Source organism: Bison bison, unplaced genomic scaffold (genome assembly GCF_000754665.1).
Source record: "Bison bison bison isolate TAMUID 2011002044 unplaced genomic scaffold, Bison_UMD1.0 scf7180017864270, whole genome shotgun sequence".
Classification (NCBI taxonomy): Eukaryota; Metazoa; Chordata; class Mammalia; order Artiodactyla; family Bovidae; genus Bison; species Bison bison.
In genome coordinates this window covers 8,102,471-8,113,343 of record NW_011494842.1, presented here as the reverse complement: position 1 = coordinate 8,113,343, position 10,873 = coordinate 8,102,471, and the positions used below count along the sequence as shown (strand labels likewise).

Sequence of the window (10,873 nt, the reverse complement as noted above, 5' to 3'; positions counted from 1 at the left end):
ATATAGGTTTCTCAAGAGGCAGGTCAGGTGGTCAGGTATTCCCATCTCTTTCAGAATTTTCCACAGTTTATTGTGATCCACACAGTTAAAGGCTTTGGCATAGTCAATAAAGCAGAAATAGATGTTTTTCTGGAACTCTCTTGCTTTTTCCATGATCCAGCGGCTGTTGGCAATTTGATCCCTGGTTCCTCTGCCTTTTCTAAAACCAGCTTTATCTCAAGAGGACTGCTTTCTTGATATTCATACTATAATTCTCCTTTTTTATCACTAATATATTAAATTTCTAATTTAACTTCATTTTAGAATGAAAACAAGATACCTGATACTACCTTCAATATCACTCAAACTAAAGCTTACTAAATAAATCTCCAGTTTAAATTTCAAAGTCTAATGATATTCCTAAGGACAATATAATATGAAGTTCCAGATAAAAAGTCATGGCTTTATAAATTCATTCCCTTTATAAATTTGCCTGGCTAGTCAAACATATAATTACAAAGTGAAACAAACAATTACCAGTGTCACTTCATCCTACCTTCAGCTCACAGTCTTCATTCACAGCTAGATTACTAGGTTTTAGGTCCTAGGAAGCAAGAGAGGACAGGATCAACTTTATGATGCTTGATGAATTCTCTCCCTAAAGGTAATGATGAAGAGCTAAACATAAAAGACTTGATCCAGCTACAAACAATTTCCATTCTATAGTCACTACCTAGTTCTAATTAGCCTTAAATAGGTAAAACAAAACAAAAAACCTATACATCCTCTTTCTTTACTTAGTTTAAACCTAGAGTAAAGTTGCAATCAGTCAATATTTCAATAGCTAAAATACTTAGACTAGGATCTTGCTATCTCCCCACCGACCATCCCAATAATGTAATCAAAATACAATACCTACCCTGTGAATTATGTCGGCTGAATGTATATACTGTGAAAAAGCACACACACACACAAAAATAATCAGTGAAAGAAAAAGTTATCTCCAACCTCGTATCATATTATATGACATATCTGAAGTGCGTTTTTACTTTTTTATGAGTCAATAATGCTAGGATTAAGAGCAGGATTAGAAATCAGAACAAGTAATTATCAGTAGTCTATACTCTGACCATAACTATGATTTCTGTACCATCAACTCTATTCATAGAGCTGGAGTATGAGTGAAATACAGCTTTCAACCTATTTTCTGGTGGGTGCTCTAGAGCACAATAAGGACTCAAAGTTGCTAAATATTAAAGGGGGTTTAATTTAAAAACACTGTTTTTAAATTAACCCCTTTGAGGATATTCCCACCCCCCCCCTCTTTAACCCTCAAATTAACCCCTTTGAGGATATTTTCAAAGTTTCAACATGACACTCAACAGATATCAGATTATATCAAGAAATTATTATTACTGTTTAGATGTAATGAAGAGACCTTAACTCTCAGACATGCCTATATAGAAGTATCAAGGGGGTGGACCGATATGAGGTCTAGACTTGCCTTAAAATAATCCAGGGTTTAGGGGAATAGGAAAGGAACAAGATTAGCTGTATTTTGGTAATTGTGGTTGCTGAGTAAACACAGGGGTTCATTATACTACGATTGTACTTGTGATTATTGTATTTTAAATCTTCCATGAGAAAAGTCTTGTTTGTTTTCCCTTAAGCCCTAAATAGAAGGGAAAGAGGGAGAATTCATTTCTGAAAATTATTAGTCTGTACCTTGAGACCTCTGAGAATCTGGTAGATAAGGAACTGAACATGGTCATCTGTAAGCTTCTGACATTTCACGATGTTGTTCAGATCTGCCCCCATGAGATGGGTCACCAGGTACCTAAAAATTAATGGAGAGTTATACAATAATCCAGAACCTTAAGGAAGCTCTGATCTTCATAAGACTATCAGAAGTCCACTCAATAAGTACCACTGCTGCTGCTGCTAAGTCGCTTCAGTTGTGTCCAACTCTGTGCGACCCCATGGACTGCAGCCTACCAGGCTTCTCCGTCCATGGGATTCTCCAAGCAAGAACACTAGAGTGGGCTGCCATTTGCTTCTCCAATAAGTACCACAGTGACAGCTAAAAGCTTAGTAACTATTGATGGAGGGCTCATTTTCAACATCACTGTTCTAACTTTACTGCCTGTCGTCTATTTTTCTAAAAATTTTTATACTTGTTCCAACTTGCCATCTTTTCCTACGTTCTCTAAAGACAAGAGAAAAAAAAAAGCAGGGACTTCCGTGGTGGCGGGTGCTTCTCTGGTGGCTCAGTTGGTAAAGAATCTGCCTGCAATGCAGGAGACCTGGGTTCGATCCCTGGGTTGGGAAGATCCCCTGGAGAAGGGTATGGCAAAACGGCATGACAACCTACTCCAGTATTTTTATGTGGAGAATACCATGGACAGAGGAGCCTGGCGGGCTACTGTCCATAGGGTCACAGAGAGTCAGACACGACTGAATGACTAACACTTTCACACTTTCTGTGGTGGTAGAGTGGATGAAAATCTGCCTGCCAATGCAGGGGACACGAGTTGGATCCTTGGCCCAGGAAGATCCCACATCCTATGGGCAACTAAAGCCTGTGAGCCATAACTACCAGAGCCTGCATGCCTAGAGGCTGTGCTCCACACCGAGAGAAGCCACTACAACGAGAAGCCTGTGTATCACCACGAAGAACAGCACCTGCTCACCACAAGTAGAGAAAGTCCTAGTGTAGCAACAAAGACCCAGTGCAACCAAAAATAAAAGTAATTATTAAAGAAAAAAAGAGAAGATGGAGATTGGAATGATATCCATGTTTGCATCAGTTTTCTTAAAAACGATATTATTGCATGAGAAATGTACGCTATAACTAAATGCATGGCCATATTTTTAAATCCACTGTTACATTTTCCACTTCATATTGCAGGGTCTAAAATAGGAGTATCTTCAAATAAACTTATTTACAAAACAGAAACAGACTCACAGACATAGAAAACAAACTTATGATTACCAAAGGCAGGGGGGGAAGGATAAATTAGGAGTTTTTGGATTAGCTGATACAAACTACTATATATATCTGAATCACTTTGCTGTATACCAGAAGCTAACACAACATTGTAAATCAACTACACTTTGGTTAAAAAAAAATAAAAATATCTTTAAATTTTCAAATTATAACTCTTCTTTTTTAGGAATGACTGGAAAAAGGATGCTGGCCACTGACAATATTCCTGCACTTACTTTAATGAAATATTTTATCTACAAGGCAGTCAGACGTTCTAGTTTCTCCTCACAGGTGCGGCGCTGCATATTTTTCATCCTGTCCTCACGTCACAGGATTAGGGAATGATGACATTCAAGCCGAACAGGTTTACCACAGATATTCTAGATGCAGTGCCCCACCCACTCATTACTGTATCACACTGCTGTGGGAACATAAAAACCACACTTAGTACTAAACAAGTGGAATTTTTAAAAATTCGGTTAGGTTTTATCTACTAGAAGAATCGTTACCCATTCCTGAGGCGGAATGTATATCAGCTGAGCTATTAAAAGAGAGTCTGATTTCATTTCTCTTCAATTACTATTTTTTTAAATGTTATTTTTGTCTGTTTGTTTTAGGCCACCACATGGCTTACAGGATCTTAGTTCCCCAGCCAAGGACTGAACCCAGGGCCTTGGTAATGAAAGCGTGGAGTCCTAACCACTGGAACACCAGCAAATTCCATTTTTATTTTTGATAAATTTGGAAGAAAAGAAACCAAGCCAGCAATTTAAATATACTATTAATGCCTTACATGGCTATATATGTGTATGACCTGTCTTCACACACACCCCACTATATTTATTACTTTCTTTCCTCAAACAAGAATTTTTTTTTCCTATTTCTTAATTTCACTGTTCAGCTATTATGGTCAGTTCACAATTTCATGAAGAGTAATAGGATTTAGCATAGATGTAACCTTAAGATTTTAGCACTTCATATATATATATATATTTAAAGATTTTAAATTATTTATTTATTGCATTTCTGGCTGCACTGGATCTCTGTTGCTGTGTGGGCTTTCTCTCACTGCAGCAAGCGAGGGCTACCCTCTTTAGTTGCGGTGTGCAGGCTTCTCACTGTGGTGGCTTCTGTTGCAGAACACGGCCCCAGAGCACAGGTTTAGTAGTTGTGGTGCACAGGCTTAGCTGCTCTGAGGCATGTGGAATCTTCTGGACCAGGGATCGAACCCATGTCCCCTGCACTGCAAAGCAGATTCTTAACCACTGGACCACCAGGGAAGTCCAGCACTTCATATTTTTAAAACTTGCATGTTTGTTTATATTGCCTTGAGCAAAGATAACTCTAAATGTCATTTAAACTATGCTGGATGTTTTGAAATGTTTTCATTAAGGTTGTTCTTACTTAAGGGATGTTCCAAGCTCAACATAACATAACCAAACGCATTAGTGCTTATTCCATGCCAAGCACTATTTATTATGCCTGTGTCTCACACACTCTTCCCAACAACTCTGTAAGTTTTATTAGTATTACCATTTTGTAGAGGAAGAAACACAGACAAAACAAGTATATATTATCTGTTCAAGGTTAAAAGAGAGGTCATGTCAGGGGCTGAATCCAAAACTGGTCTGATCTCAAAGACCATGATCTTAAATCACAGCCCATACAGCCTCCAAGTTCTTCTAGATGACACAGAATTTAAGTCAAGAGAATGATTTAAGTTATACAAATATTGCAATATTCTATCCTCATCAATCCAGAGAAGGCAATGGCACCCTACTCCAGTACTCTTGCCTGGAAAATCCCATGGACGGAGGAGCCTGGTAGGCTGCAGTCCATGGGGTCGCTAAGAGTCGGACACGACTGAGCGACTTCACTTTGACTTTTCACTTTCATGCATTGGAGAAGGAAATGGCAACCCACTCCAGTGTTCTTGCCTGGAGAATCCCAGGGACAGGGGAGCCTGGTAGGCTGCTGTCTATGGGGTCACACAGAGTCAGACATGACTGAGGTGACTTAGCATAACATAGCATCCTAATCAATCACTGTATTTTTAATCCCAGATTGATACACAATCCAGCAAATATGAGAACACTGCGAAAAACTGGTTAATACTGTGGAATCAAGATTTCCCTCAGAAAATCTGGGATAATAGTTACCATACCCATAATACCAATTATAAAAATTTGCAAGGCTTAGGTTAAGGAAAAGGGAATCCAACTTTTGTTTTATAAGACTGTTTTGCAAATAATTACATTTTATGACACTGAATAGTGAGAGGGTTATTCTTTCAACTTTCAAAAATATTTTATTTTTGAGGAGAAAAGGTAAACAGAAGAAATGCTGTTCTGTGTGATTCTCTCTAGAGTCTATCTTAATTTGTCTTGAAATAAAACCTAAAGATCTTAAGTCTACACTGGCAGTGCTAGTTCAGACAGGTGTTAAGCAGTATTACCAAAGCAAAGAGTAATTTTAAGTCTAAGTATTGTGTTTAAATAGTTACCAACAACTCAAGAAATTCTATATAGTCAGAAGACCACTGACTGCACAGCCTGAGAGAGCGTATGCTTTTGGTTGGAATATTCCACCACCATGTAATTCCCTTTAAATGCCCTCCCATCAGAGACCGCATCCATTTTATCACTAAAATTTCCAGACAGCAAGAGACTGTCAAGACATTATGTAAGTACATAAGGTTAATCAGTCTATACAGTAATAATTGTCAAACATTGCTCCTAGGCTCCAGTCAAACCAACTGAACCACATTATTCATGGCAGACCTGTTTGGCAGGAACTAACCTAATCACTACATGTTGTTTCCATGAAGCCCAGAAGACCAATCCGAGACAACCAATTGTCAACTTCCAACTCATCACATACAGCAAGGTTTTCGAAATAAATTTTGCAACAGTGGACAAAAGCAAGTGTCATGAAAAGTTACCGAATGCTTATGGAAGACACGTCAACTTTTAAAAGCAGTGAACAAGGGAGTGTGACGAAAATGTAGGTAGGCACATTTTAAATAAGTCAATCCCAAAGGAGCATTAATAGATGCCACATACTTTCTACACTATTAGTCCCTGGGAAGCAAATTTAATTACATTTTAGTCAAGACGTGCCTATTATTGTTGGTGTTCATGCACGTGTGCATGCTAAGTGGCTTCAGTCATGTCTGACTCTTTGTGACCCTATGAATTATAGCCCACCAGGCTCCTCTGTCCGTGGGAATTTTCCAGGCAGAATGCTGGAGTGGGTTGCCATGCCTTCCTTCAGGGGATCTTCCCAACCCCTGTGTCTCTTACATCTCCTGCATTGGCAGGCAAGCGCCACCTGGGAAGCCCCATTGGTGTTCATACACTTCCAATAATTAAATCCAACCAACAGCTGGAAAGCTATCTAGTTCCCCCACATTTAAAAAGGAATTAAGTAAGTAGGACTTTATTAGGCTGAAGGCTGAAAATATGATTTCACAGCCCGATGATACAAATTCTGCTTGCCACTTTTCTTGGGAAGATAGTCTCCTTTAAACTTAAACTACAAAAAGCATAAATGATCACTTCTCCAAGTAAAATGTACTGTAACAACAAAAAGGCAGAACTCTACAATAAGCGGTTTCCAGTACTCTAGACAGCACCCTTTGCAGAGCTTCATTTATTAATCACTTCTTGGAAAACATACAACTGTGAAGACTCCTACTCTACTGCCCCCACTCCCCCGCCTTTAAAGCATAATACAATCAGAAAGAAACTATGCAGAAAAAAATCTATAGTTTGGCATTTCTACTTCTGTTGGCCCTATTTGACAAAGAAATTATCAGAAAGGAAAAGAAGCATATCCATATTAAAACAAAGTATTTAAAATAATCATAAAGATTGACAATTTGTAATGACATGCTTCTGAAATACATCCAATGACTCTTGGATGAAAAGAGCAGATAGAGTGATTCTATAGAAATGAAAAACAGATCATCTCACTCTTCTCAAAAGGCTTCTCTTTCACTTAAAGACAAAATTCCTTTCAGCGGCAGATAAACCCATACATGAACCAGGATCTTGTTCCCAGTAATCTTTCTCCTTCTTCATCTGCTTCTCTCCCCTGCGCTCACTTAGCTCCACACTGGCCTCCTTATTCCAGCCATGCAGGTCCCCTTGCTGCAACTCCAATACAGCACGCAGTGTTCTGCCTCAGGACCTTTGCACTGGCTCGTCCCTCTGCCTGGAATGCTCTTCTCCCACATATGTACAAGTCTAGTTTTTGTACTTCTTCAAATTTTCCTTAAAATTCACCTTCTCAATGAGGTCTATCCTTACCACCCCTTTGAAAATTGTCTCTGCCCCCTGCCCTCACATGCCCGATAATCCCTCTTCCTTGTTCTACTTTTCTTCTTGTCCACAGCATTACTGCCTGCTAAATGCTATCCAATTTCCTCTTACATGCTCATTGTTTATTGCTATCTATCTGTACAATGTTCAAGGAGGACAGGGCTCTTTTTTGTTTGTGTAGTATCTAAAGTACCTAAAAACATTGTCTAGCAGATGTCAGGCACTCAATTACCACTGAATTGAATGACCCAGAACAACTCATATAGCATTACTAGTAAGACCAGGAAAGGGCATATCTACTGAGATACTCATGCCAAAGATCTTATCTGGTAAACAGACCAGACTCTTCTAATGTAAGGGGTAAAAGCACCAGCAGCCAGGTAGGCAGCTTAGCCAGTTTATTTCACAACAAACTACTCTCCTCATTTGACATGGAGATTACTGAAAGGTGCCCCCTACATTACCTGCAACAAACAAACCAGACTCAAAATATTACCGTATGGTCTATATTCCAGGATAAAACAAAAAAGTTAGTCAAAAGACAATGCACTGGGCATGAATTCAGACAACTAGATTGCCAACGAGTCATAAACTAGAAAGCACAAGGTTATTCATTCGTTCAACTGCTCCATGAACAAATCCTTATTGTCGAGCACTGGGAGTATTAACAGTGGAAAAGATACAGAATTTAGATAGGAGGAAGGCCTATATACACATGTAATAGAGCATGATTAGAACTATAAAAGGCGGCATCAAGGAGCTGGAGAACACACAGGGGAGGGCTACAACCCAGGATTATGAAGCAATTAATTAGGGAAAGTTTTCTTGAGGGTCTCAAACTAAAAGCCAGACCTTGAAGCTGCTTTACCTTTTTCAACAGCTAATCTGAGGAAAAAAGGGCATCTTACTGATTGTATCAGACAAAAATGGAACGGTATTTTCTTAAAGGATGTATAATTTGTTTAGATTTCAAAGGTGAGTCTGTGACGACACCTACATGCTTTACCAACTCTCTATGCTCATTTTAGTAGACCTCTCTGATAAGGATATAAATTTCAAATATAACTGTTAATACAGATAACTCATTCATCTTTCTCCCAGGTTGCTTCTGTTCTTGTATTACCTATCTTGAGCACTCAACCTATTTTCAAAGAATAAGTATTTCTGTAAGTTCAAGCCACTGGGCTAGGAATTTCTTTCAGTGATGGAGGAAAGCACTATTTCCAAGCCAACAATGCCAATCAGTCAAATTAGGAAAACAACTCTCCTCTGCTACACACATACACACACATACAAAATCAGAATTTAGTAACAATTTTTATTCAAGTACAAAAGAAAAATTAAGGGTTATCTACTCCTTTAATTGTCTCCATTTCACAGAAATCTCTTTTTTCTGTATAATTTACACATTTCCTTCTTTGACTCTCTGGAATATACTTCAAGCTCTACATAAAATCCTTACTCATCTGTTTCTTCAAATACAGTTATTACCTTCTTTAGAGGTTTTCCTCCACTAAGGTTCTCTCATAGTCTGAGATCACTTAATACCCTGTACACTGCTATGACATGGCCAATTTGACTTTGTCCTTTTAAGTTATTGTAGGTAAGCATTTAATGCTTCATCTTATCAATGAGACCATATGCAACTAAAGGCCTTTAGTCTTGACATCGTGTCTATTCAAGAAGGGTCAGCAAATATCCAAGTAATAGAGCTCCGATCAATAAAAATGTAGTTAGAAATAGAGCCAAAAAGAATTAAGATATGTACAATTTTATTTGTGGTATTAAATAATTCAGTTCATCTCTCTCAACTTCTGAAAATTTATAACTACCAAAGACTGAACAAGAAAGAACATAAACTCCCTGCTCTAATAATAGAACTTACAAGCTAGAGGGAGAAGACAGAGAATAACGAACACATGATGATAAAATTTGCTAAGAACAAGCAGCATAAGGAGTAGGCCCCGACAGTGTAGTATTTCAGCTAGGATGGTGAGGGGGAAAAAAGCTTCTGATGAAATGACCTTTCATAGAGTCTTGAAGGAAATGAAGGAGCCAGTCATGTGGATATGTGGGGAGAGTGTTTCAAGTCAACACTAGAAAGCCGGGCAAAGGTCCTACCGAGAATGTGGATGTCTGTATTCAGGGAAGAATAGAGAAGCCAGAGCGGCTGGAATGGAGAGAGTGAGTGGGGAAAGTACTGGGTGAGGTCAGAGAGTGTACAGGAGCAAAAATCATGCAGGATCTTTCAGAACCTCCACCCTCTATTTTGTTTGGTCATTTAAACTGCTCTTCTCTCCAATTAACAAGAGTCTCAATCTATCATCAAGGATCATGTCTATTTTATTTGCTACATTCTCCAGAGAATGAATACTTAAATATAAATCTAGAAATGTCCTTTACCTATTCAGTATAATCAGCAACTTTTACACTGATATAAAAGGCTGCACCTAGTAGTTGAGCAATCATGGCTAAATAAACTAGGTAATTATCTGTCCATTGGCTTTCACTAAAACAATGGCTGCTGACTGACCCTGTTATAGGTCTTCTGCTAAATCACAGTAGAATCGAAAATCTCACTTCCACACCTTTTCACCGAGAGATAAGGAACTGTAACAAGGGGAGTAACAAACCCTGGATGGGAAGCTGTAAAATAAGGGGGGGAATGGCAGAAAATAGTATGCAAAGACTTGGCTATTTCAAGATTCTGGATTTCTATTGGCAAGTAAATATTTGCAGAATGCAGAATGCATATACAGGGCTTCCCTTGTGGCTCAGACGGTAAAGAGTCTGCCTACAATGCGGGAGACCCGGGTTCGATCTCTGGGTCAGGAAGATCCCCTGGAGAAGGAAATGGCTAAACCCACTCCAGCATTCTTGCCTGGAAAATCCCATGGATGGAGGAGCCTGGTGGGCTACAGTCCATAAGGTCATAAAGAGTTGGACACAACTGAGTGACTTCACTAAGGCATATGCATGCCACCTCCTGCCAAATATTACCATCAAGAAGCAAACAGAAATGTCCAAATGATATCTAATCATTAAAAATATCTAGCTGTATCTTATAAAATTTTGTAATCTGTACAACCACATCACATGGCAGTCAAGAACAACTTGGTGGACTCATCTTCTAACTCCACATTTTCCAAACACCAGGTCTATCAGATTCCGTGACTGAACATCGCTTCTAACGATCATAACTCACCACCTATTTATTATTCCCTTCTCAAAAGTATAGTCTTACAGATGAAGGTATGTGGGGTGCCTAAATAACTAGAAATTTAAAATTCAGTAAAAAGTTGAATATGCAGATGACACCACCCTTATGGCAGAAAGTGAAGAGGAACTAAAAAGCCTCTTGATGAAAGTGCAAGAGGAGAGTGAAAAAGTTGGCTTAAAGCTCAACATTCAGAAAATAAAGATCATGGCATCTGGTCCTATCACTTTGTGGGAAATAGATGGGGAAACAGTGGAAACAGTGTCAGACTTTATTTTTCTGGGCTCCAAAATCACAGCAGATGGTGACTGCAGCCATGAAATTAAAAGACGCTTACTCCTTGGAAGAAAAGTTATGACCAACCTAGAT

General features: G+C 38.8%; 1 protein-coding gene across 3 annotated transcripts in view; it reads right to left on the bottom strand.

Moving 5' to 3' along the window:
• The window catches only part of MAPK14 (mitogen-activated protein kinase 14), a 75,934-nt gene that overhangs the window by 28,350 nt on the left and 36,711 nt on the right, over window positions 1-10,873 (bottom strand). For all 3 annotated transcript variants that reach the window (XM_010848653.1, XM_010848654.1, XM_010848655.1), the window contains exons 4-6: window positions 1,705-1,816; window positions 899-928; window positions 536-583 (exon numbers count right to left, since the gene is read on the bottom strand). In XM_010848653.1, the coding sequence (XP_010846955.1) occupies window positions 536-583; window positions 899-928; window positions 1,705-1,816 (190 nt within the window). The remainder of the gene's footprint in view (window positions 1-535; window positions 584-898; window positions 929-1,704; window positions 1,817-10,873) is intronic.